The 27,533-nt window shown below is 38.4% G+C and overlaps 2 protein-coding genes across 2 annotated transcripts in view; both read right to left on the bottom strand.

Annotated features, from left to right (window-relative positions):
• The window catches only part of LOC106079265 (polycystic kidney disease protein 1-like 2), a 51,505-nt gene extending 38,125 nt beyond the window's left edge, over positions 1–13,380 (bottom strand). Inside the window, exons 1-7 of the mRNA XM_056020348.1 lie at positions 13,105–13,380; positions 12,643–12,733; positions 6,345–6,783; positions 5,874–5,960; positions 5,158–5,339; positions 4,104–4,261; positions 95–257 (exon numbers count right to left, since the gene is read on the bottom strand). Coding sequence (XP_055876323.1) covers positions 95–257; positions 4,104–4,261; positions 5,158–5,339; positions 5,874–5,960; positions 6,345–6,783; positions 12,643–12,733; positions 13,105–13,143 — 1,159 coding nt within the window. The 5' untranslated portion in view covers positions 13,144–13,380. The remainder of the gene's footprint in view (positions 1–94; positions 258–4,103; positions 4,262–5,157; positions 5,340–5,873; positions 5,961–6,344; positions 6,784–12,642; positions 12,734–13,104) is intronic.
• Positions 13,381–17,489: 4,109 nt separating this feature from the next.
• LOC106063674 (uncharacterized) lies at positions 17,490–25,929 on the bottom strand. Its single transcript, XM_056021183.1, has 6 exons — positions 25,890–25,929; positions 24,489–24,741; positions 23,205–23,370; positions 20,801–20,981; positions 17,759–20,616; positions 17,490–17,609 (listed from the first exon to the last, which is right to left on the bottom strand). Exons 1-6 carry the CDS (start codon positions 25,927–25,929, stop codon positions 17,490–17,492), a joined length of 3,618 nt encoding a protein of 1,205 aa, XP_055877158.1.
• Between the last annotated feature and the right edge of the window lie 1,604 nt (positions 25,930–27,533).

The following is a 27,533-nucleotide window of genomic DNA, read 5'->3' as shown; positions in this document are numbered from 1 at the left end:
TCTAAGGATTAATAGTTACTTCTAGCTTACATTATCTTATGCTTGGGTTTTGACTCGTAGTATTTATTACAAAATGATAACACCTGACACCCACCAGTTATATTTGTGGAGTTATCAACGGAGACCTTGGCTAACTTCATCCCAAGTCTTGGCGTGGCGAATGAGCGTTCGGTTGTGTCCTCTGGATGTGTTTTATTTCCAATCGAGTCCGCCACTGTAGACAGCGCTGTCAGTCCGGCATTAGCCACTGTTTTATCCTGAGATCAGGGTAGAGAGATAAAAATACGGCACGTGTGACTTGTGGCATTAGACATTTTCATACCTGTTACATGTTTTAACTGTCTGTTTTTAAAAACAATGGATGAATATTTCAAGACAATTTAGACAGGATTACAAGGAAAAGTGAAACAAACTTAGATGCGGCGTACGAAACCAAGCAAATACAAAGGCAAGTTTCAATATTTGCAACTCGACTATCAGAAGCTATGAACTACAAACAATCACAATCTTACCTCCCTTCTTACAAAAAAGTACGTTTGCGTCGACCATGGGCGTAGCCAGGATTTTTTTTCGAGGAGTGGTGTTGGGGGAATTTTTTCTCCCCCACCAGCCCCCCCCCCCGGAATATATATATATATATATACCCTTTACGTGATAGACCACTTCACATATCTAGATCGTATAATGTCAAATGACGCCTCACTGTCAAGGCAAGTTGATAACGGTCTGGCCAGGACTAGTAGTGCTTTTGGACGTCTTCAGGCGAGAGTTTGGCGGAACAAATTGCTCCGCCTGCCTACAAAAATCAATGTCTACCAGGCGGTGGTTCTCTCAACCCTTCTTTACGGCTCTCAGACATGGGTATTATACAGAAAACAATTAAGACTACTTGAGCGCTTTCACAAAAGATGTTTGCGCTCAGTCATGGATATTCGGTGGCAAGACCGCAATCCAAACAGCGATGTCCTTGCGAATGCCGGTATGGACAGTATAGAGGGACTTCTTATGGTCCGACAGTTACGCTGGGCAGGGCACGTATTCCGTATGGGAGACGAATGTATGCCTGAGGCAGTCCCTTTTTTGGTGAGCTGAAAGGTGATTGACGCTTCAAATAGACCAGCTTAGGCGTCATCTTTCCTTGGCTGACATAGAAGAGAGCACCTGGTTGCATGCGGCCTCAGAACGAGACAGTTGGAGGTCACTCACGATGGCCGCGGGATACACATTTGAGACCAAAAGAAAATCTGCTGCCGAGGACAAACACAGACGGCGAAAAGAAAATCTAAATCGACCACCTGCGGACAATGGTTATGCCATTGCCCTGGATGTGGCAAAATATGTAGGTCACAGCTGGGGCTGCGCAGCCACGGGAAATATTGCATTACTCACTAATCTTCGGAATCGAAGACACGCCTTATTATATATATATATAATAGGGGTGCACCGGATAGTACTTTTTGATATACTAGACATATGTTACCCGCGACCCGTGGGTCTTTATTTGCGCATTACTGTCGATATAGTCACAATTAAACGAAATAATAATGTAATAAGTAAAGCGAATGTGTCAATGTAAAAATAGTGTGAATGAAACTATCAAATAAAAATAGCTAATAGGATTAAATCCATTTTTTCAAATTAAAAAATGTGCTTGTAGGCCTACATATATTTGATTAAAATTTGAGATGAATAGACTTAATTTTGTATGTTCGTGTGTTAAAGTATAAAGTAGATCTTGAGGTAGACATAGATCTAAATCTACACTAATCTAGAGTTAAAAATTGGCGTTTATAGAGTTCATTATGTGTTGCGCATGCGTGACCTTTTTTTCATGAATGAATATAGGCCTATCTCAACACGGCTACGCAACTTTAGCGAACAGCGAACGAATGTATTAAAAATGCTTTAGAAAAACAAATTTGAATGTTAAATTGATTAAAATATCAAATGAATGGACAATAATTAGTATGTTTATGTGTTAAAGCACAAAACTATCTTTGCGAAAAGAAGTTTTATCATCTTAGAGTTCAATAAGAGTTTTAGACCTAGACCTAGGAATAGACTCAGTAGAGAGATGTGTTAATGTGTAACCAATTGGTAATGTCTAATGAAAGAATGTTCGCCAGGAAATCTGTAGTCACAGATATCAGGAACTAATTTATGTAAAAAATGCTTTTGAAACACAAAATTGAAGGTTAATTTTATTACATAATGAAATCAATGGATCTTCTTTTGTATTTTCATGTGTCAAAGTAAAAAACTATGTGCGCAAAGTGTATTTCTTAAAATTAGATCTAGGTCTAAATCCTTTCGATTTTTTCTCATGTCAACATTGTTAACCATGGCCTAGATCCATAAAATACTATAGCTGTAATAGAGTCTGACAACTTTATTTTTTTTTTTGAGGGTCTTAAGTTTGTTTTAGGGCTACAATACATACTCTACGGTCTAAGTTGGTACCCAAGGAACATTCCTGCCTAGTTTTATCAAGATTGGTCAAGCGGTTTTAATGTCTATAAGTAACATACATACATACATACATACATACATACATACATACATACATACATACATACATACATACATACATACATACATACATACATACATACATACATACATACATACATACATACATACATGCACCTCACATTCTACTTTATAATATATATATATATATATATATTAATCTTTATTGCATTTTGACCCTTCATTCTTTCGGAAGACGTTTATAGTTCCCTAGAATATGTTCTTCATGGAGTTAGTGGAAAGTTTGTAGACTTCCAGCCCTTGCCAGCAAGGGGGTCTGGAGGAGCGCTGGCAGCGCCAAGCACAATTTCCGATATTGAAAGCCAACATAATGCATATTCTGAGGTATCTACAGTGCATTATCCTGCTATTAAAAAGTTTTATTTCATAAACCTAATGTGCTATTCCTACTGACTTAGACCCTCCCGCGCCGTTCGGCGCATTTGGCAGCTAGCTGTTTCCAAAAAAAACTGTCACTGGCAATGTCTGAAGCCTCTTACCACCTGATCTAAGGACCTCCACGAAAGCGTGGCGCCAAGCTGTCCTAGGATGTCATCGCAACTCTTATTATGCGTAATTCATTTTGTCGGAGAATATGTCCAGCAAACCTCATGCGACGCTCTTTCACAAACTTACTAAGGGGTCGACTCCCAGTTCGGCATAGGATTTCCTTGATTTACACCCGATCTCTATAACTGACTCCTAAAATCTGTCTTAGCCATGTTTGTTGAGACACATTTAGTGTTTTTCAATTTCGGCAGATGACTATTCAATGCACTTTATTAATGGAGCCCCGCTACTGGTAGAAATGAGTAACCTCTCTTGACTACGCTCTTGGAATTAGGTGACTGTAGTTTGCTTTAGATTTTATATCGAAAAGGGAAGTTTTATCGTCAAAATCATCTGTTTTAAACTAAAAAATTTCTGGAGTTGTTTTTTTTTTAAATTCAAAACCCCATTTAGCTAGCTACGGCCATAGAATTTGGTGACTGTAGTTTCCTTTAGAATAATATTGAAGAGAGAGGTTTTCAACCTCAAAACTCTCTGTAGGGGGATTTTAAACTCAAAACCATCTGGAGGGGTTTTAAACTTTTAAAAAGCCATCTAGAGGAGGAGGTTTAAACTTAAAACCCCTCTGGCTACGCTCATAGAATTTTGAGTTTGTAATTTGCTTTTTTTTTATTGAAGAGGGGGTTTATCGTAAATTTTGGAGGGGTTTTTAAAATTAAAATCTTCCTTAGCTCGGTTCTTGGAATTTGGGGATTGTCGTTTGCATTTTTTTGGTTTTGTTTTATAGAAGAGGGGAATTTAACTGCAAAACCCCCTTGGCTGTGCTGGGGCAAGTGATGGTTTAGTATTAAAATCTCACCTAAAATAAATAAAATCGAAGCAAAAATCAGTAACTAAATTCCGACCCCCCCCCCCCCCCGCAGGGGTTGGGGGGTTTGAACCCAAACCCTCCCCCCTGGCTACGCTACAAATGTGTATTAGGTCGTAATTTGTTTTTTTTTCCTTCTACAAGTAATGAAAGTAAGACCTACAACAAAGACAAGAACGAGGCTTGAATTATCTACCGTTTCTTTCCTGGCCTTGTCTCTTGCCTCCCTTGCTATGTCCAGTGGTTGCAGGTAAACCTCGTAAATGTCATCAGGATGTTCATAGTAGGTCATGATGTCAAAGACACGGTCCTGGAGAGTGAACTCCCCATCACACTTCATCATATTGATAGCGTCTGTTGAGACAAGACATGTTGAGACAAGACATGTTGAGACAAGACATGTTGAGACAAGACATGTTGAGACAAGACATGTTGAGACAAGATATGTTGAGACAAGACATGTTGAGACAAGACATGTTGAGACAAGATATGTTGAGGCAAGATATGTTGAGACAAGATATGTTGAGACAAGACATGTTGAGACAAGACATGTTGAGACAAGATATGTTGAGACAAGATATGTTAAGACAAGATATGTTGAGACAAGATATGTTGAGACAAGATATGTTGAGACAAGACATGTTGAGACAAGACATGTTGAGACAAGACATGTTGAGACAAGATATGTTGAGACAAGATATGTTGAGACAAGACATGTTGAGACAAGATATGTTGAGACAAGACATGTTGAGACAAGACATGTTGAGACAAGATATGTTGAGACAAGATATGTTAAGACAAGATATGTTGAGACAAGATATGTTGAGACAAGACATGTTGAGAGACAAGACATGTTGAGACAAGATATGTTGAGACAAGATATGTTGAGACAAGATATGCATATACAAACTATAATGACCTAATGCACTATAATGCAGAGAATGTCTACCACAAGTAAAGACATGAAGAAATTATTAATACAGATTTTTCCATGCCCCACCTTACCTCTCTAAACAAAAGTTTATATGGTGATCCATCAACTCAAGGAAAAAAAAGTCGAACCCTTCCCCCTTCTCGAAAGTTCCAGATTCAGGCATTCTCTGTAAAGTCAAACCTTTCAAACAAGGACCGAGTCTCGTCTGCTCGGCACTAAAATCACGTGTCCATTACGCCGAAATGTTAATAGGCATGATAGAAAAAAGTCAGTAAAGAAAGTAAAAAAACAACTAAATGCACCATGAATGACCTACCTGTGGAAAGGCAAGGTATGTTGTATTGTATTTCAGGTGACTTCATGACTTGACGGAACAGCAGACAGTCACTGAAGATGTAAAAGAACAGTTCCCTGTACGTGTCTTTGTCTGGCAGGTTCCGGAGAAGTTCTTGTGCTATCTGGGACGGGCTTCGTGGGTCACTGCGAGGCTCGAACATCCTGCGTCGTCCAACAAACAGAAATAAATGGCTATGGATTCAAGAATTTATTTACAAAACGAACTTTTTGTTAGTCTCTACGCTATAAATCGACCACCGGCGGACAATGGTTACGCCTGCGATCGATGTGGCAAACTATGTAGGTCGCACGGGAAATACTGCATTCCTAATTATCTTCGGACTCGAAGACAAGCCTTATTATGCAATAAAGAATTTTGAAAAACAAAACATTTTTGCAGCATTTTTGTTCATGTTTAGTGGTCCCCCAATAGTCGTTCACAATGTTGCATAATATATGTATCAATTATTATCGACATTGGAAGACAATTTGTCAGTGCGTCAAAGTATCTAGGCCACAGCTGGGTCTGCCAAACCCTTTAAAATAAGTAACTTTTTTAAATTTAAGAAATTGAAGAAAAATGCCCTACCCATTACGTATTTAGCCAATTTATGACCAAACGTTTATTGTTAATCATCTGTCGAGTACCAAGGAAGCTTATAAGCTCATATATATTGTGGTTGATATTGAGCTCACCTGTTATCGATAGGCAATGTTACCGGAGATTCAGGTGTTGAAGGTGTGGTTGTCCCAATGGTTGATGTGGTGAATGGTTGGGGAGTCCTGGCATATAAAGATAAATGAGACTTATAAAAATGTTATAAGGGTTTAATTGTCAATATCAGTCTTGTGGGTCATTTGAGTTCAGTAAAAGTTGTTTTTGTCCTTTAGATTATGTTAATATAGCATACATCCTAGGGACGCATAATTTACTCCACAGCAACATTGTCACTATACCCAACAGCCACCTAATTAAAATTTTGACTCTTTGGATTGGAACTCTCCTGTATATGTGTGAATAAATAAGTGCAGTATCATTCAAGTCTTCAAAGAAAGGTCGGGACCACAACAAAAAAAAAGTTTTCCGGCCCTGATAAGAAAATGTACAACCTAGCAACTAGAACTTGTATCTCTCAGGTAGTGTTTACTGTTTAAAAGTTGACTTACGTATAGTCTTTCGATGCATTTAATTGAAGCGTCCCGACAGTAACACCGCTGATTGTAAAGTTGTCCCCATTATCAGCAAAGGACGCCCCCACAGTCGGCGACAACGTCGTCCCCACGGTGGTATGGATGACGGTGGTGAGTGGCGTGTTCATGACAGTCGTCATCGTTGTTGTAGGCATGGGCGTAGCTTTGGTGTCCTGGTAGAGCCCCGCTGTCGGCGAGGTGACAGATTTCGTGCTGTAGGATGAGGCGTTGTTTCTGGAGTCAACGAGGGAGAAAGGTGTGGTGAGGTTGCCGCTGAATGCGAGGGTTGTACCTGGGCGAGTTGTGGTCAAAGTAATTAGAAGTGCTGTTGTGGTTTCATCCGCCGTGAGAACTGTTTGACCTGGTTTTGTAGTTGGACTCTTTGGAAAAATATTTCCTAATCCACCGAGACATTCTGTCGAATAAGAAAAAGTAACTCTGTACAACTTGATCTCTCTCTTATCCTATACTCTTGAGCGAGCAATTCTTGTATATATATTTATATATAATATCAGGTGACCGAGCCTCGCTCGGATGAAAAATTTGTGAAGGAAGGATATATACCCGAAGTCAATTTGGTAATATTGTTGTAATTACGAAAATGAACGATGGGGTAAAGACTCAATCCGAAGAGTTGCTTTTTCGTTATGTCAGTTCTCAATGTAATAGTACATGGCGATTTGAATAGAAAGTCCCCCCAACAGTAGGCCTATAGTAAACCACAGCTCACGTCTTAACGTTTTACATTGCTTCTTTCGCGTAAAACTATTGGGCTATTGTTGTAATTACGAAAATGAACGATCGGATAAAGACTACTAATCTGAAGAGTTGCTTTAGTGTTCTGCACATGGCGATTAAATATAAAGTCTCTTAAGTCCTCCTATAGTCTAGACCAACCACATCTCACATCCGTCTTATAGTTTTACAATGCATCTTTTACGTAAAACTATTGTAGGCCTACTATTATTGACTTGGAAGAAAGCCTTTGCAGTGTTACTTCTCAGATGGTTACGTTCAGACATTTAATTATGGAATTAGTATACATTCATTTACGTCACTTTAGTACGAAAAGTGACGCAAATCTCTACGTTATAGGGTAAAATAGGCACTTTGTGACAAAGTAAAATGGCAAATTTTTTCTTAATAGACTTAAATCATTGCATTAGTTTTCTAAAAAAACGTTTCCGTGGGGCACCTCTGTTACGCCGAAAAATATGTTCGTCCCCCATATGGGATACGTGCCCTGCCCAGCCTGACTGTGGGACTATAAGAAGTTCGCAAGTAAGGCGCAGAGAAGCTGTGTTATGACCATTGCCTTTGTTTTGGTACAGGACAGTAGACACCGAAGCATGAACACATGGTAATAATTCACCAGCAAAATAATAATAATAATAAGGCTTGTCTTCGAGTCCGAAAATTAATGAGGATTGCAGCTGTGACCTACATATTTTGCCACATACAGGGCAAGCATAACCATTGTCCGCGGTGATCGATTAAGATTTTTTTTAGCGTCTGCCCTCGGCAGCAGATTTTATTTTGGTCTCAAATGTGTATCCGCATCCTTTGTATAGATGGAATTCTTTAAGTCCGACAGTTACGCTGGACAGAGCAGTATCCTGTATGGGAGACGAATCTCAGACGAACGTATGCCAAAGGCAGTCTTTTTTGGTGAGCTAAAAAGTGGTCGACGTAACACCGTAACGCTTAAAAGACCAGTTTAGGCGCCAACTTGCCTTAGCTGACATAGAAGATAGCACAGAACGAGACAGCTGGAGGTCACCAGCAAAATAAACAACAATGTAAAAGGTATTTACACCACTCTACGCAATTAAAGAGTAAACAATTTATTAAGCACTTAAAACACAATAACTAATCATAAATCGGCACATATAATTTCATTACTTTTCTTTCATAGTTCTATAATAAATTAATCTACAGTAAGATGGTGCGCAAATGTTTAATTAGGTCTAATGGTTCTTTAAAATTTGTTCTTGTTTGCAAAGAAATATTTTAGTGTACTGCGATAAGCCTAGTGACGTAAGCAGCGTTTTTCCCGTTTACGTCATGGAAAATTTTCATTCATAAAACATTCTAGCCAAAATTAATTTTTCGATAATGAGGCATTTTCAAACCGATATAACGGTCGACCTCGAGTTTTCCCGATGTGGCCAATGAGTTGAGAATTTTTTTCTCACTATTATGCACATACCGTGAACTTTTAAAGAAAATCGTTAGAGCCGTTTTCGAAATAAAATTTATATATATATATATAAATATAAATATATATACATACATACATACATACATACATAAAAGAATTGCTCGCTTAAGAGTATAGGATATATATCTTTTATTTCGAAAACGGCTCTAACGATTTTCTTTAAAATTTCACGGTATGTGCATAATAGTGAGAAAAAAAATTCTCAACTCATTGGCCACATCGGGAAAACTCGAGGTCGACCGTTATATCGGTTTGAAAATGGCTCATTATCGAAAAATTAATTTTGGCTAGAATGTTTTATGAATGAAATTTTCTATATGACGTCAATGGGAAAAAAAAACTTGACACCGCTTACGTCACTAAGCTGTACACTAAAACATTTCTTCGCAACACCATCGTATTGTACATTGATCCATTATGAAACTATGGAAAAAAATAATGAAATTAAATATCTTTATGTATGATTAGTTATTGTGTTTTAAAGGCTTTATAAATTGTTTACACTTTAATTGCGTACACCTGTTGGTAGCTTTTACTTTGTTATTATTTTGCTGGTGAATTATTGCAATGTGTTTAAGCTTCGAAGTCTACTTTCCCATACCAAAACATAGGAAATGGTCATAACACAGCTTATCTATGCCTTACTTGCACAACCAGGGCCGGCCCTAACATTCAAGGGGCCCTATGTCAAATGGATTGCGCGCGGACCAGTAAGGGTAGGGTGTGACGAAACGCGTCCCTTCTCAATACAGAACTGACCAGTGCGGAGCTAACCTCCCCCCCCCCTCTTAACCACTAATTAGCATTGCATAGCCCCTTTTACACTAAACTGACCAGGGTAGAACACAAACAATCTATTACACCAAGATTAGATCCAACCCCCAAATTATAGGCCATAAACGCACATCCCAAGTTACACCCAGACGCCGAAACAAACGTACGCAGCCGTTCAGTTCAGGAACATTAAAATTGAAAGTTACGCCCCAAACGCCGAAACAAAAGCACGCAACCGTAAAGTCCAGGGACATTAAAATTTGGTGTCCACGTACATCCCTTTGAGTCGACACTCCTAACGTCCAGGGCTATTCAAATCGTTTCCGTCCGCTGTACCGTCGAGCGATGGTCCAGCCTGATAATTATGGTATGGTTCCGCTTTCATCCTCCTTCGTCCCCCCCCCCCCGGGTCGCGGGTTAAAGAAGTCAGGTGAATGAGCCCCAAATGAAAAGATTGGTCCAATTTAACAATTCTAAACTCAAAAGACTCGCTGGCCATTGGATCATCACTACTCTTAACATACCGTTCGGTAACCTATAAAAGCCGGAGACGAAAGTTTCAGGTTAATGCCATTCTAGATCAGAATCACTGAGAAGTCAGAAGACTCTCAAGTCAACGATTCATTTGGGAACTTGTGTAAGGCAAAGCGGGTGAGTTGGAAAAACTTTTATCATTAATATTTAGTGTGTCTTCGCCTGTAACATTTAAGTTCATGTATCATTACCATGTTAATACTTGTTTGCTTCCAAATATTATATTTGTAAATCTCTATGAACATGTGTTCCTTAATAACTCGTCAATGTTGACTGTATTCCCAACGGTGGACATCCACCTTACAATTTAGTTAATCCTAATGGTTATTTATGCATTTGTTATTTATTCATATCCATATTCATCTGGACCTACTCGCGTCTAGATCATTTTCTTACCTGTGCATATGTACCTGTATATGTGCACATATATATACATTACGATTATGTTTGTTTTGGTTATGCACATACTGTGCTGTTACCATGCATCCTTAGGCCCGAGAATCAGTCTCGCGTGTCTACCCCACTATTTTCAGCTTGTCGACCTGCATAGTTATGTGCCCTTTTGCACCCCCTCCCTTCTTCTTGTCACGGTCCTCTGGTCACGAGTGACCGTGGACTTGTTTACCTGTGGGTCAATGAGGTCACAGGGGCTACAACCCTGTAATATGGTCCCCCTGTTCCCCTCCTCATTTATGCCCCTGCCTTGTACATTTATATTTGTATTTGTATTATTATTATTGTATTATTTGTACAGCATTGTTACTAGGCCTAGTGAAATGTTGTTGACAAGTATCGTAGTTAGCCTGAGGGAGACGCTCCTATCAAGGATGCGCCCCTCGCCGACCAGCCTGTATGGTTTAATAATTCAGGCTCCTCTCATGTCTCATTTCATAGCCTCCTACACCAGGGCTGGCGTGTTTTGTTGCCTGAAGGCAGACCTCAGCAGCTCTCCACACATTCCCGTTGAGGGTGAGTCACTCATCACCCTCAAACCGAGCCGAAGGCATTCCAGGCTGACGTCCCAGGACCGGTCTGCAACTACCGCAGGAGTAAGCCCACCGCGTGGCATCCTCACATTCATCACACTAGTGCCTGCCTACCTGCAGGGCACCAGCAACTGGCTACAACACAGCGGAGCTTCAACTTATCCAACCCCGAAGGAGAACCTTGCATAACAGATAAGTGAGAGACAGCCGAATAAGCAAACCATACACGAATCTTTATGAGCAACATCCCAGTGATGATATTATCTTAAACGTTATCATAAAATCCTGAATCTTCCTGTACATCCCCCCCCCCCACTCACTGATTGTATTTCTTCTTAATTTATCTTTATTAAATACTTGTTCTTCCACAAAATCAATAAGCTTTGCGTTTTGCTTGTGCCTGTCTATGTGCCTATATAACATCAACCAAATATTTACCACGTTGTGGCTCTAAGACTTTACCCCTAGGAGTCGCAGGCCATCGTCCCCATCGGGAAGTGCAAACGAACCGATCGGCGGACTTATTCCACCACATAGGGATAAGGATAATAAGTGAAAATAAATATTTTGAATTAGAAAATAAATTCGTATTTGCATTACATTTTTATTAAATGAAAGCTGACGATGCCGTTTTTTTATATCACGCGTAGGACTGGCGTTTACCATATTGATTGACACCCCAAAATGATAATTTTGTCTTTTTAAGGACATTTTTATGAGTTTCAGGAGATTTCCAGGAGCTCCTTGAAAACAAGGAGACCACGGGAACCCTATTATAAATTATAATGATTTAATTTAATAATTTACACCTAGAATTAGCGCTGGGCTTTTGAACCTTCGGGGTCCACTGCGGCAGCGCTGTTTGAAGTGCGGTCCTGCCACCGTATGTCCATGATGGAGCGCAGGCATCTTTGGTGAAAGCACTCAAGAAGTCTTAGTTGTTTTCTGTAAAGTTTCCATGTCTTAGAGCCATAATGAATATATTAATTGCAATATTAAATGTCAGAAAGTAACCATTTTAGAAGTTACACTGCAAAGACTTTCTTCCAAGCCTATAATAGCCCAATAGTTTTACGCGAAAGAATCAATGTAAAACGTTAAGACGTGAGCTGTGGTTTTCTATAGGTCTACTGTTGGGGGGACTTTATATTCTAATCGCCATGTACAATTACATTGAGAACTGGCAGAACGAAAAAGCAACTGTTCGGATTAATAGTCTTTACCCGATCGTTCATTTTCGTAAGTACAACAATATTCCCAAAATGACTTCGGGTATATATCCTTCCTTAGTATGAGATCGATGGCAAATAATGAGAACAAAATATATAAGTCTAAAACAGTGTTCAACAATGGAGCTTTTAGTGTTAACAAACACTATAGGTTCAATGCACAATGAGAACATAACAGACATAGAAGACAGAATTAAGATGGGCAACTAATCTAAATACGTCTTGCATTGCTAGGTCATGATGTTCTCCTTGAATGTAGGGAAACATGTTGTTTGTCGAAGTTGCTTAATTATTGAAAGTCATTTAATAATGTGTCCTAACCTATTGCGATCTCTATGTTGATATGTTCTCCACAGATTGCGCCAGTGCATTGGTTTCTAAGCATGACGACAAAAATCTTGTATTATAAAATCTTGTAAAATCAAACTTTTCAAAATAAAGTCATTTTGGGGGGATTATGTGTCGAGGACGGAGAAGATCTGACATGTTTCACATGTTTCTTCTTGACTTTATACCATGACAAGACTTACCTCCAGCGAAACTGGACGCATCTTCTACAGTTGCTTCGGGCATATTGGATGTACCGTTGGCTAGAACCATGAAGGCCCCGGCTGCAGAAGACTGGATAAGACGATTGAATGGCAATTTTTTAAAAAATGTCAGCATTTATGCAGTGACTACATATTCGTTTTCTGTGACAACTCATAATTAAAACAATGGAACCCTACGTTACATTTCAAGTCCATGTTCAAACTGAAAGAATAAGGGAGCTGCGAAAAATAATTCTCAAGAAAAGTGAGTTACGACTTTTGAAAGGTAGTAGCTGTATAATAATTATTTAGTTGAAGAGGAATCTACACTTTGAAATAAAGGTCCTCACATAATTAATGAGTCAAATGTAAATAGTCTAAGGTCCGTTTCTCAGTTATCTACTCTCTCTCTCTCTCTATATATATATATATATATATCTATATCTTTAAAAGACTACCCACCCGTGAACCTTCATTGACAATGTCTTGATTACTGGTCATTGTTTTGATGGCTGAGGCACATTTAGCTGCTTGGTTTGGGCTGTCTATTCTCTTAGCCACGGAGCCCAAAGTGTTCACCACTGCCTCTGTTGACTGAAGAAAATTGGTTTTAACTGGAATTTACTGGCATTGTTTTAAGGGATTTTCAATGGAATGTTATACACTATCTTATTGAACTGCTAGTTGTGTATAATTCATTGATCTTTAATGATGTTTGAAAACTTTTGTTCAAACACATTTACGTCTTAGCCTTTCCATTTATCTTTCATGAAATATGTAACTTTATACAATCAATGTTGACTAGTATTGAGTTCAAGTATCCGGCATTTTCCGATACACAATTTCACACACAAAAAATAATTGTAGAAATAAAAAATTTTGTGATTTTATAACTTTTAATGATTTTTTAAAAGGTGTTTTTAAAATGATGTTACTGTAATCAATTGAGAATATTCGTTTGTTACGAATCTCACTGTCTATTTTGTGTCTGTTTTAATTTCTTAATGTTTTCTTGAGTTAAGAGGTCGTGTTTTCCTCTGATGTTTATACCTGATTTCTCTTATCAGTCGTTGTGAGACATTGGTCCAAAATAATGCTAAGCTTATACACAAAAAAACAAAAAAACAATCGCATGTGAATATATGAATGAACTTGTTTTAGATGAAGTCCATTAATTATAGTTGCTTTGAAAAATTGATCTCACACATCCCATGGGCCTTGTCATAATAGTCATAGTCCTATAAAATCTAGTTATAATCTGTAATCTATATAATCATAAATATTCAAGTTGAATTCGAATTGTAACTATAGAATCTGTATAGATCTACATCTCGAATATATATGTAAGCTATAAATATAGTAGAAATAGAATCTAAGATAATCAGAATTTATTCTAGACTATAAATCTAGGCAGACTAGATCTAGAGTCTTAGCCTTTGTCTTAATTTTAGACTAGATTTCAGTCTAGTATACTATATAAACCTATATATACTTGGACCTCGACACGGTCAATGGTTTATGGAGGATTTTGGCCAGGCTCGGATACCCAACTACGCTCCTAACCATTCTCAAGCAGTTTCATGTGGGACAGATTAGACAAAATGGTGACCTGTCGATCATTTGCCAATAAAAAAATGGCCTGAAGCAGGGTTGTGTACTTGCTCCTGCTCTATTCGCTATCTTCTTTGGCGTAATGCTAGGTCAAATGAGGCATCGACATTAGGTTTCGTTCAGAAGGCAATGTGTTCAATCTTTGACTTCTACTATCCCATACAAAAACAAAAGAAATAGTCACAACAGAGCTTCTCTAAGCCGATAATGCGCCCTGCTAGCCCACAATGAGTATGATCTCCAGATAGCGGTCAACGAATTTGCATACGCTGCCACCTCTTTCTGTTTATCTATAAAACTCAGGAAAACAGAAGTCATTTTCCAGAAGTGACCCAATAAAACCTACTCAGCCCAAAAGATCACTGTAAATGGACGTCCCCTTAACGTGGTAGACCAATTCACACATCTAGGAAGTATAGGATCGAATGACACCTCACTTTAAAGGAAGTTGATAACCGTCTGGCCATGGCCAGTAGTGCTTATGGACGCCTTCAGGCGTGAGTTGGCGGAATAGATCGCTCCGCCTGCCTACAAAAAAAGTGTCTACCAAGCAGTGGTTCTCTCAACCCTTCTTTTTGGATATGAGACATGGTATTATACAGGAAACAACTAAGACTATCTGAATGCTTTCACTAAAGATGCTTGAGCTCCATCATGGACATACGGTGGCAAGACAGCCCTACAAACAGCGATGTCCTTGCTAACGCCGGTATGGACAGTATAGACTAGTATAGAGGGACTTCTTATGGTCCGACAGTTACGCTGGGTAGGGAACGTATCCCGTATGGGGGACGAACGTATGCCAAAAGCAGTCTTTTTTGGTGAGCTAAAAGGTGGACGACGTAACAGAGGTGCCACAAAGGAAAGACCAGCTTAGGCGCTTACATGCCATAGCAGACATAGAATAGAGTACCTGGTTGCATGCGGCCTCAGAATGAGACAGCTGCAGGTCACTCACGAAGGCCGCGGGATACACATTTGAGACCAAAAGGAAACCTGCTGCTGATGACAGACGCAGACGGCGAAAAGAAAATCTTAATCGACCATATGCGGACAATAGTTATGCTTGCCATGTTGTGGGAAAATATGTAGGTCACAGCTGGGGCTGTGTATCACGGGAAATTCCTCATTAATCTTCGATTTGATGACAAGCCTTATTATACTTATATTGGTAATTTGGTATATTAGGTCTTAGCGTTGAAAAGTAGATATATAAGTAGAAGTATATTCAATATTGTATAGACAGTAGATCTACTGAGTCTGATCTAGACTAGCTATAGAGTTTTTCTAGATCTAGATATAGACTCTATATAGAATAATCTAGATAGTAGATGTAGACCTATCCTAATTAATAAACTTTAGTCAGGTAAAGCTAGATGTAGACTAGTGACAATCTATTTTCAAGATAGAAGCTAGATTTCTAAACTAGATTCGATCTGAAATGTAGATCTAGATCTAGAGTCTACTTAATGACAATGTCAGTGATTCCGAAGTTTAATGAGGAGTGCAGTGTTTATTTATTTGAATGTTTCACGAATCACATGGGCCCATGTGGTGATAGGACTACGCCTATGGTATACGCAGAACCGTGAATTTCGTGAACTGTATACGCAGAACCTATTGCGCCTTGACGGCTTTTGTAAGTTTGTCTGCTGTGCTGCGCGAGATGCCAAACAAATATGTAGATTCTAAAGTTCTAGAACAATAGATCTATTCCACATAATTTATTAACATAAATCTACTACTCTCATTTATAATATGTAGCTCTAGATCTACAATATTACCAACGCATTCATGCAGATTTTAATATAAAGATTTAATTATACTAATAAAGAAATATAATTTAGATCTATACGGTGTTAGCGAATAGCGTTACACCAAAAAACGAAACTGGTGTGTAATAATATAGCTGTGTGTGTCTATATAAATCGCAAATAGATACCTATATTTATTGTAGGATGATATAGGTTTGTGGTTTTATATTATACAACTTTCCTAACTTCTTCTATAGAGAAATGACTTTTGTAATTTCTTCTACTGAAATTTGGGCTATTCGCGCCTGACACAATATAATTAATTTTTATGTTCAGCAACAAAGCCAATTTAAAATGATTGTTGTAATTAATCAAGTAAAAAAAAAAGAAATTATTTCCTAAATTTCATTCAAATAATCTAATAAACTAAACATTATTTTTGTTTGGTCATTGCAAAAAAAAAAAAAAAAAGAAACATTTTGGCCACTATTGCGTGACGCCCAACCTCACAATACTACCAAAGTTTAGTTTGAAATAAATGATTCAATTTTTGTTAATTTCCTATAAACTTTAAAAACTTCCACTTTTTTTTTTTTTTACATTGCGGTATATACAGAACCATTGCTAGGATCCTCCAAGAATTGGAATTGAAATATCCTAGGCATCACATTCAAAAACCGCATCACAAACCAAGAAATCAGAGACAGGGTTACTGTAGCGATCGGAGCTCATGACGACCTGCTTACTATTGTAAAAAGACGAAAGCTTAAAACCTTTGGCCACATTACAAGATCTACGGGGCTCGCAAAGACCTTCCTTCAGGGAACAGTGCCAGGAAAAAAGAAGAATAGGCAGACAGAAAAAGCGATGGAAGGACAACATTAAAAGGTAAAAGGTAATATACAGAACATGAAACAAAAGTTTGATATAAAAAAATTTTTTTTTTTTTTTTTTTTTTTTTAGTTTTGGAAAATGTTTAAAGTATGAAACAAGTAAAATATATATTACTAAAAAAAAAAGATTTTCTTAGGGGAAGAGCTCCACATTTACAGCTATATCTCTCAAAAATGTAGATTTTATTTTCTTTTTTACATATCAAACTAAGTAATTAATTACCGATAATTAATTGACTAATAGGTTACTTTTTCGATTCATATTTTGTTAGGTACAATAAATACTTGTGCATATGTTTCAGTTTTATCTGATAGAGATGAGGGAGAAGTAACGTGTCCAATTATCTAAAGATACAAAACTCCACATACTTATCCATTTCTCTTAATATTGACGGATTCATTTTCCTTTTTGTCATAAAAAAAATAATTATCAGTAATCAATGACTAATTTTTTAAAATTATTTCATGTTTTGTTAGGTAAAGAAATAGTTGTGTAAAGTTTCAACTTGATCCAAGAATAAGTGTGGGAGAAATAACGTGTCCAAAATATGTCCCAGAACGAGAGACAGGGTGAGCTTAAGCTTTGTAACTAAGTGACGTCAGACGTCTTATCATTTCCAAAGAGAGTGAGTGAGCTGATATAAACGTGAAACAATTGACTGGGTCCACTTACCTCAGCAAGTTTCTGTTGTGCTTCAGCAGACGATGTCTGACATAGAACAATACAAGAAACAAATATTTAGAAAATACATGGAAACTTTGACGGATCGCAACTTTAGCTAAACACCTTCAACTTAAGTTGCAAAAGCGTGTCTGCTCTTGTTATATTTGTAGTCAAACAAAAAGTTAGAAACTTACGTCCTGGTTAAGTATAGCACTAGCAGCCCCTCCTAGCAGCCGAATGGCTGTGTCAGGATCAGCAGTCTTGGCCAGATCCAACAGAGATCCAAGGTCATCCAAACTTGCATTGCTGGAGCGGATTTCTATTATCTGATAGGTCATGGCGGAGAGGCCATTTCGCTCCACCCACAACATGACCGCCATTGAGAACTGGTTAGAAGCAAAGTTGTTGGCTGCAAAAGTGATTTTCCCGAGAAAGGTGGAGAGGTCGTCGTTGAGCCTCGATGTGGAGTTGAAACATGAGCCGATTTGGTAGAGGCTGAATCGATTGGCTGTAGTGCTTCGAAACAAGGTTCTATTGGCTAGAAGTTCTGCCTGGGCAACCAATGAGTTCAAAGATAACTTCTGGTTTACCTTCAGCAAAGACTCTGACATGAAGAAAAGATGGAAGCTCAAGTCTCTTCGGGTGTCCGTCTCAAGATCTGGGTCATAGCTTCCGGAAATATCAAAGATGGCAGTGGCATACAGCATGATAGTTTGGACAGGATCCCCCGCTATGCTTGGGACAGGCTCAGATTGGACAATATTGATATACACCGAGTCAGAGGCGTAGCTTAGATCATTGCCCATGGGTGATACCGTGGCCGTGAGTTTGTATAGGCCAAACTGCAAGGCTAGGGGGTCAATTTTAAGTGTATTGTCCAGAAGTTTGCTGCTGCAGAAAGTGTAAAGGGACCTCTCAACCACTTTGCCGACGCCTATGTTCTCTATGACAACGCCCTTCCAAGAAAAAGTCACATTTGGTTTAATGTTGCCACTGCAGGTAAAAACTACGTCCACGGGTATAAGAGTGGTCACTGATCGCTTCCTGACAAGCGGCTTGTCCGCAGATGTCTGAATGTTTCTAAAGGTCATTGTCGGGGTCGAACACGTTTGCATCGTGTTATCAGAAACGACAATCGCGGGGCAAAGGTCAGCGCTCATGAAGCCGAACTCATTGCTGACAGTGACCTTGACTTTGTACGACCCTGCGCGCGAATACACGTGCGACACGACCGCAGATGTTTCTGATATTGTAACCACGTTACTGCTGTTGACAACTTGGTAGGAAGTGTTGAGCTCTCCGAATGTAAACACAGAGCCGTCGCCGAAGTCCAGCCTGTATTGCACGTTCGACCCAGTGGGGCAGACCACACTCACCTCTAGATTTCCTCCCACGGTTACTCGGTCGCTGGTTGCCGTGATGTCCACAAATGTGATGTTCTCCCCAACCTGGATCAAAGTCTGGTCCTCGTCCTGGCTAATGTTGTTCATGGCGCTCACCTTGACACGGTATATCCCCCAGGTAGCGTATGTGTGATTGGCCACCAGGGATCCCAGGTAGTTCCTGTCGGACATTTTGAAGATGAACTGGTCCGCAGCCCCGTCGCCGTATTTAATGCCGATGTTGATGAAGATGTCCTCGGCGATGACTTGACCAGAGTTTACTCGTAGCTCAAACGCCGCGTTCTGCTGGGGTGACGTGATGTTGCGCGTCCTAACAGAGATGTCGAAGACTGGAATCTGGACAGAGATGTCCATCTGACTTCTTGAACTGCTCACCTCATTAGATGCGGTCACCGTGATGACATATTCTCCAAGGTTTCCGTAAAACATCGTGTCATCCACTCGGAGCATGCCGGTTATTTCCGGCACGTAGAAGGTCTTTACCGACCCTGCCAACTTCGTGCCGTAGTCGATGGTAAGCCAAACATGATCAGCAGAATTCAGTAACACTGTCAACTTGACCGTTAGATTCCAAGCTCCAGCAGTTTTGTCCGCAATCAGTACAGGCTTATCAAGTACACTTCTGACGTAAACAATATGCCTGTGCAATAGCACTCCCTCTGATACGACATCAATCAAATTATCAGAAGCGTCGTGCATATCTCCGGCATTCACTTGAAGAGTTTTAGCATCTGCCAGAAAGAAGCTCACTTTCTCATTATTTATGCTCACTTCCAAGCGGTTGAAAAAACTTTGATCTCCAAAGAGGAGAGTTGAATAGTTTCTGAGTGGAGTTACGTATTCGTGAAGGGTTCTGAGATCTCGTGACACAAAAGAAACCATCGCAGATTTGTGACCGTAAGCGTTGATACAATTGGCGCTGATACTGTAGAGTCCGGCCATGTCGTACGTGTGAGAAGGAAATGTGAAGGAACCATTCTCCTGCAAATAGAATGTAGGTGAGGTCTTACCGTTCCCGTAACTCAGAACGCAGTTGCTAATGAGATAGTCTATAACTGTAAGGTTGCACTGGGCATTGAAAGAGGATTGTCCGTGCGTCACTGTCAGGCCGATTAGATCGGGAGGCTGCCCTTCGTCAACATCCTGGACATTCACCACTACGCTAGCGTTGAGCTTGACCACACCAATCTGCGCGGAGACAGTCAGCGTGTGTTGTCCTAGGGTCATCCAGCTGTGACTGACTGGCGGGGTGGATGTGGTAATAATGATGCCGTCGTCAAAGGTGAACTTGTACACGACTTTCACGTTGTAGTTGACGCTGGTGTTAAACACGATATCCTCGAAGGGCTTTGTGTAGTTGCGCTTGCTTTGAGGTGTCCACTCGAGAGTCAGCTGGTAGTTGTGGCTCACTTTGACGTGACTGACGAGATAGACTGACCATTTACCGTCGCACTGCGTCGTATTGGTGGCACCCACGCTGTTGGTGCAGCCACATTTGGAACCATTGCTGACCAGGGCGTACACCTGTGAGAGTTGAGAACATCTGAGGCGACAGAAACTGCCAGGGTCAGCTCTGTCTGAATCTGTGAGGATGGCTGGACTGTTCACGTTAAAGGCGGCGCATCCCAAATATAATCTTTGTGTCACATCTAAAAAACAAAAATCATTACAATACCATCCAAAATAGGACCGGATACAAAGCTAATTTCAGGTGTAAAAGAAGGTGATCCTATTAACTTTAAAACAACACAACAACTCCCTCTTAAAACTGAAAACAATCATTGTATCAACGTAGAAGGAAATGTTCTATGCTAAAAAAAAATTTGCACTTACTTATGTCTGATTCAAAACCATAAACTGTATCCTTGGAGTTGGTCAGGATGATGTCACTCACTTCCAAAGTACAGGGTCCAGTGAGTTGGTCGTAGTATTCACTCTGGCCCAAGACAACACACGCACTGCTGCCGTCAGGGACAATAACTCCAGTTCTGTTTTCTCCTTCCTTCGTTTCACTCTGTGAGAACAAGTTGAAGATTACGTCATCACTTCGAGCGTGAAGAATCAAATTAAAGCTTTTAAAAATATTTGAATTTTCACGCATGACGGAGCAGCTATAAATAGTAAGCTTTTTGGTGTATTCGGTGTACAGAATCAAGGAAGTGGTAATAAGCTATTTTTGTAAAACGTTCTATGAATATTGTCGTCCATTTCCTAGCACTGCAGATTCCAATGTTCTCAGCACTTCCGTTTGTAGCTTTTAATAGTTGGCAACATTGAAGTTCAACTGAGCGTCCTTGACTTTGTAGATCGTGGACATGCCCACTATTTATAAACCTCCTACCTCGTGAATTGATGACTAATACATTATTGCAAACTTAAGTCGCCAAAAAAAAAGAAATCGCAAATCTAAGGCTCACGTTTCTCCTCTTTATAGTTTTCAAATATTGATTTGTCCTAATCTCAGAAACTACTGACATCACAGAAGGTCGATTTGAAAAGCCCGTTGGATAAGTCGTAGAAGCTAGTTGAGATGAGCTACTTTCATTTCTACTGCATGATCCATTAGATCTATTTTATACAATGGGCAGTATGTCTGAAGTTTGTTCCTTTTTAACCTGATCCATGTAGCTAGAAGATTCATTTGTTTTTAAGTAATTGGTGAGTACTTGCAGAGTATGCGTGGGTGTCTGTCTGTGTAAGAGTGTGAAAAACTGTCTGTTCAAGCGTCCGAATTTCATCGGAGGATATCGATAATCAGAAGTTAAGCTTTAAACGATTGTTTTTTTGTTTTGTTTTGTTTTGTTTTACATGTTTCGGATGTGCCTTCAGAGTTGAAGATAGTCCAAACCTCCAGCGCGCAAACCGCACGACCAGTAGGTATGCATGCCACATGAAATCCTAATTCAGTCGTCTAGTCATACGCTCGAGCAGAACAGGAGCAACTAGGATCTTGGCTTGTAGCAGTTATACTGTAAAATGTGAATGTCTTAACAGTGTCTGTTCTTTAGTTTTTACACGTTGTTTCTCGCACACCCATTCTGTCATCTAGCTGAAACTTGGCACAAATATTCATTGGCATAGACAAGACATGAATTAAAAAATATAGCCATTTTGTCAATTAACTACAGGTAATTAATTATTTTCTTACATATCGATAAAGGGAAATTAATCCTCCAGTATTTACATATTTGGCTGAATATGTAGGGTTTGGTCCCTTTTATAATAGTAAACACTAATTCTTGAATCAAGTTAAAATATTTTAAACAATGATTTTTTGTACCTAACAAAACATAAATCAATAAAAAAAATTAACCAATAAGTCAAAGAATTATTGGTAATTATTTATTTTGTTTGATATATATAAATAAGGAAAATAACTTCTAAATTATTGAGAGATATAGTTAGTACGGAGTTCTTCACCTTAGATAAATTTCGATAAGCTTTGTTTTGTTTTTTTTTTGTTTTTTTTGTTTAAGGATTTTTTATATTTTGTATATTGGCTTGTAACTAGCCACATAAGTCTAGTAGTGAACTGTCTTAGAGAAATAAAGAAACACACCTGGTATTGACTTGTAACTAGCCACATAAGTCTAGTAGTGAACTGTCTTAAATAAAGAAACACATCTGGTATAGGCTTGTAACTAGCCACATAAGTCTAGTAGTGAACTGTCTTAGAGAAATAAAGAAACACATCTGGTATTGACTTGTAACTAGCCACATAAGTCTAGTAGTGAACTGTCTTAGAGAAATAAAGAAACACATCTGGTATTGGCTTGTAACTAGCCACATGTCTAGTAGTGAACTCTCTTAGAGAAATAAAGAAACACACCTGGTATTGACTTGTAACTAGCCACATAAGTCTAGTAGTGAACTGTCTTAGAGAAATAAAGAAACACATCTGGTATTGGCTTGTAACTAGCCACATGTCTAGTAGTGAACTCTCTTAGAGAAATAAAGAAACACACCTGGTATTGACTTGTAACTAGCCACATAAGTCTAGTAGTGAACTGTCTTAGAGAAATAAAGAAACACATCTGGTATTGACTTGTAACTAGCCACATAAGTCTAGTAGTGAACTGTCTTAGAGAAATAAAGAAACACACCTGGTATTGGCTTGTAACTAGCCACATAAGTCTAGTAGTGAACTGTCTTAGAGAAATAAAGAAACACACCTGGTATTGGCTTGTAACTAGCCACATAAGTCTAGTAGTGAACTGTCTTAAATAAAGTAACACACCTGGTATAGGCCGTCCACGTAGAGTGCCAGGCCTTCAGACCTAGCCCATGAGATGGCCAGCAGTGCTGGTGTTCCGGAAGCAAGCCGGACAGTGGTCTTCCAATGTTTGTCTCCAAGTGTCACTCCAACCGTGTACTGGTCTGAGTATCGCCGCACAATATAGAAACTGGTGACAAAATAGAAGTCAAATATGAAATGACAAAACAAGTTATGAAATGATATATTAAATTATGAAAGGATGTTCAATTATGAAAGGATAAGTTTAATTATGAAGTGATAAGTTCAATTATGAAATTATAAGTTCAATTATGAAATGATAAGTTCAATTATGAAAGTATGAAGAGTTTGAAGGCTAACAAGAGAAAGTATAATCAAAACAAAAGTTGAACATTAACGGAATAGACAAAAATATGGATTTGCATGAAGTTCAAAATAAATATTAGAATATATTAATCCATTAGAAATAGCTTTTATTACAACTGTTTAGAAACTAAACCGTTCAACAAGCGAAATAAATAAAAATGCTTTAAAAAATACGAAGTTTATCTAGAGTTGAAAAATTCCACATTTGCAGCCACATATATCAATAATGTACGATTTATTCCCTTTTTATATTAAAAAAAACTAATTACCACTATTTAATGACGTAATTGGTTATTTTTATTGATTCGTATTTTGTTAGGACAAATACTGATAATATTACAAAGCATCAAATTGATCAGAGAAAGTGGCAGAAATAACGTGTTCAAAATGTGTACAAGACAGAGTGACAGAGTGAGTATAAGATTTGTCATTAAGTGACATCTTATCATCTCCTAAGTAAGACATTTTATACCTTCATTTTGAGTGGCGTCTGCAACAAGATGAATTAGAAACGACCATTTGAAGAAGACATTAGATAACTCTATGATTCTATTCGAATGACGTGTTCTGCCATATCCGCTTCTGGGACAGTGCGTGAGAAAAACTGACTGTATAATCTAAGACTGCGTGAAATACTACACTCATACTTAATCTGAGCACTCGAAGACAATCTTTATTAATCTTCTTTGAAAACTGTTCGTGCTTAGGAAACAAAAATTGCATTCTCAATTCTAAAAAACAAAATGAAGGAAAAATTAGCCGTCGCTATGGAAAGTTATTTTTTTAGAATTCTGACACTTTAACTTGTCTTTAGCAAAAGTTATATATGTTGTTTTTTTTTCTCCACATTTTTAAGTCTAAATTAGTTGAAAATGTTAAAGTTTACTTACATAGCTACAAATATACAACAAACACTCATACCCTTCATTATTGGTTCTGTGACCTCCCGAAGTCAAAAGCACCTGAGGGTCAAGGTCAGGGCTGACATCACTGTAGGCTTTGATCCAGAAAGTTAAGCTAAAGCCAGCCTGGCAGAGGGAGATGTTGCCAAGACACCAGTAAGGAAAGCAGCCCAGGTTCAGGTAGCAACCACTTGACAACCCACTTCCTCTGTATAGACTGACGCCATTCTCTACGTAGGTTACTGTGACATTCTGGTTACTTACAATGGAAACTGCCGATATGGATTATTACAATATTAAGACTTATCATCAAAATATTTCATTTTGTCAATTTCGTTGTCAGGTAAATAAGACTTGACATATTGTGTCTTTGTATTGAAATAGGTAGAAAAACATATATAATGTTAATGGAATGTCCAGAGACATGCCAAATAGAAGATGAAGCAAGCAATAAGAAATTGGTCAAAGGGAAGTAAGAGTAGAAGATTTAAATTGCTTTGTTATTAAGTCCCTTTTTTCTCTCTTTCATTTCGTTCTACCAATAATGATAAATATTCTTCTATAATGATTGAATCATAGCAATATTAGCACATAAGCTCTTCAAAGCCTTTTATTTCATTTCGAATTGACACAAAATGAAGCAAACTTCAAGCTCATAGCCCTTAGTTTCGGTCAGGCACTTTCTTCGTGTATTTAGTCAGTCCCTGCACTTTCTTTCGTGCATTTAGTCAGTCCTGGCACTTTCTTCGTGTATTTAGTCTGTCCCTGCACTTTTTTTCGTGCATTTAGTCAGTCCGGGCACTTTCTTCGTGTATTTAGTCAGTCCCTGCACTATTTTTGTGCATTTAGTCAGTCCGGGCACTTTCTTCGTGTATTTAGTCAGTCCCTGCACTTTCTTCGTGCATTTAGTCAGTCCGGGCACTTTCTTCGTGTATTTAGTCAGTTCCTGCACTTTCTTCGTGTATTTAGTCAGTTCCTGCACTTTCTTCGTGTATTTAGTCAGTCCCTGCACTTTCTTTAATTCATTAATTCAATCACACATTGCTATTTCCTCATTAATTCAATCACACATTGCTATTTCCTCATTAATTCAATCACACATTGCTATTTCCTCATTAATTCATTCACACATTGCTGTTTCCTCATTAATTCAATCATACATTGCTGTTTCCTCATTAATTCAATCACACATTGCTGTTTCCTCATTAATTCAATCACACATTGCTATTTCCTCATTAATTCAATCACACATTGCTATTTCCTCATTAATTCAATCACACATTGCTGTTGCTAAGACTATCATTTCAAAACTGACCTTCATACTGAGAGAGTCAAAACTGTCACAGTCTTTACATTGTTTTAAAATCTAGATTTAATATTTGTTTCTTCATTGTAATATAAATTAACCGTGACAACTCACCAATACACAAGAGAGTTCCAATCCAAAGATAGTTGTTCATTCTTCTAATAAGGTTTCTGTTGGATATAGTGACATAGTTACTATTAATAAAATGACGCTCTAACAGAGGCTGGTTCAATAAATAGAGCGGGCCTCCCTGGAATGTATATAAACTTTGTCTTGCTACTTACAAATATGTACTGAAAAATGCGTCCCAGTGTTCTACATATATTTAAACACCTATTTTGTATGTCCTTATGGTGTGCACATATTTAAATACTAATGTTGCTTGCCCCTATACTGTGCACGTATTTAAGCCCCAATGTTGTGTGTCCCAATGCCGTGCACATAATTTAACACCAATATTTATGCCGCCTTTGCTGTGCACATATTTTAGCACCTATCTAGGGTATAAAGATATATACTTTTTTAATGCAAATATACCAAAGTTGTATAGAAATGTATAGCTCTAAAAGTTACATAACTTTTGCCCTTCAGTAGGAGCAGTGTACAACCGATAGCAAAGTATCATTATAAAAATTGTTTATTATAAATCTTTAAAATATTTTAGAAATGAAAGTTAAAATTAACGACTATTTACCTACCACTAGAATAGCCATTTGGTGATCACAATGAATGTATAAAAATGATTTCATCTCTGTAACATAAGAACCTACCCCTTCTTGTTGTCATGGAGACATAATTTATTCATGAAGCAATCGTATTACCAGGTGAGGCGGGAATGTTCTAAAAGAAGTCCTCACGGGGCACGCTACTTTCTAAATGTGTGAAATGTGTATGTGTTTGTGTATATGTGTGTGTGTACACCAACGTAAGAGCCTAACATCTAGATCACAATATCCTCATTAAGGGTTAAATTAATTTTTGTCTAGACAGGAGATAAAAAGGGAAAATAAAGAAATCCCAGTGAATTGAGACAACGATATTATATTCTTCTGACCAAACTTCTGGTGCCGCCAACTCTAAAACAGATACGTGACAATAGTTAGAGTTAAAACAGGACAGTAAGGAGAATAATATCACATAGAGGAGGACAAAATAAAACAAACAACAACAATAATAACAAACAAACCGTTCAAAAGAAAACTTTAACAACTTTGCTTACAATGTAATTCATGAAAACAAATGAGCAAATCATTAAGTAAAGTTCCCCTTTCAGACCTTGTGGTCTATAAGGCAGATGATGTAAAGGTCATCTAATTCTGTGGCCTACGGTTAACGAGGGTGTCATGTGGCCAGTACAACGACCAACCGCCTTTACTTTTCCCCAACTAATGTTGAATACCCATTAGAGCTGGGTGGACTCAGAGGCGCCCAAGGACCCCGAAATAAAAACCCCAGTCTTCACCAGGATTCGAACCCGGGACCCCTGGTTCGGATGCCAAGCGCTTTACCACTCAGCCACCGCGCCTACAGCAAATCATTGGTTGTAAAAAAAACAAACAAAAAAAAAAACATGTCTTCACACTGTTTCTCTGCTTGGTCACTTTTGTCCATTCTACCTCTGCGCTGGACTCATCAGCGAAAATGCTTTTTCAATAGCAAAATTATAGATCTGGAAGAGCTGAAAGTAACAGGTTAAATACTTAAGAACACAGTTTATTTAAAGAACACTTTTCATGACACAAAAAAGTGTCTTTCTGT

The sequence above is a fragment of the Biomphalaria glabrata genome, chromosome 2 (assembly GCF_947242115.1).
Source record: "Biomphalaria glabrata chromosome 2, xgBioGlab47.1, whole genome shotgun sequence".
Classification (NCBI taxonomy): domain Eukaryota; kingdom Metazoa; phylum Mollusca; class Gastropoda; family Planorbidae; genus Biomphalaria; species Biomphalaria glabrata.
The sequence above is the reverse complement of the archived record's forward strand: the minus strand, read 5'-3'. Positions and strand labels throughout refer to the sequence as shown.

Bases quoted from the DNA above. Each gene is read 5' to 3' on its own strand.
- LOC106063674 (XM_056021183.1), bottom strand. From the start codon at position 25,929: ATGAACAACTATCTTTGGATTGGAACTCTCTTGTGTATTG. The intron at 23,371-24,488 runs GTATGAGTGTTT...TTTTGTCACCAG, and splicing joins CACAGAACCAATAATGAAGG to TTTCTATATTGTGCGGCGAT. The intron at 17,610-17,758 runs GTAAGTTTCTAA...GTTCTATGTCAG, and splicing joins GTGCTATACTTAACCAGGAC to ACATCGTCTGCTGAAGCACA.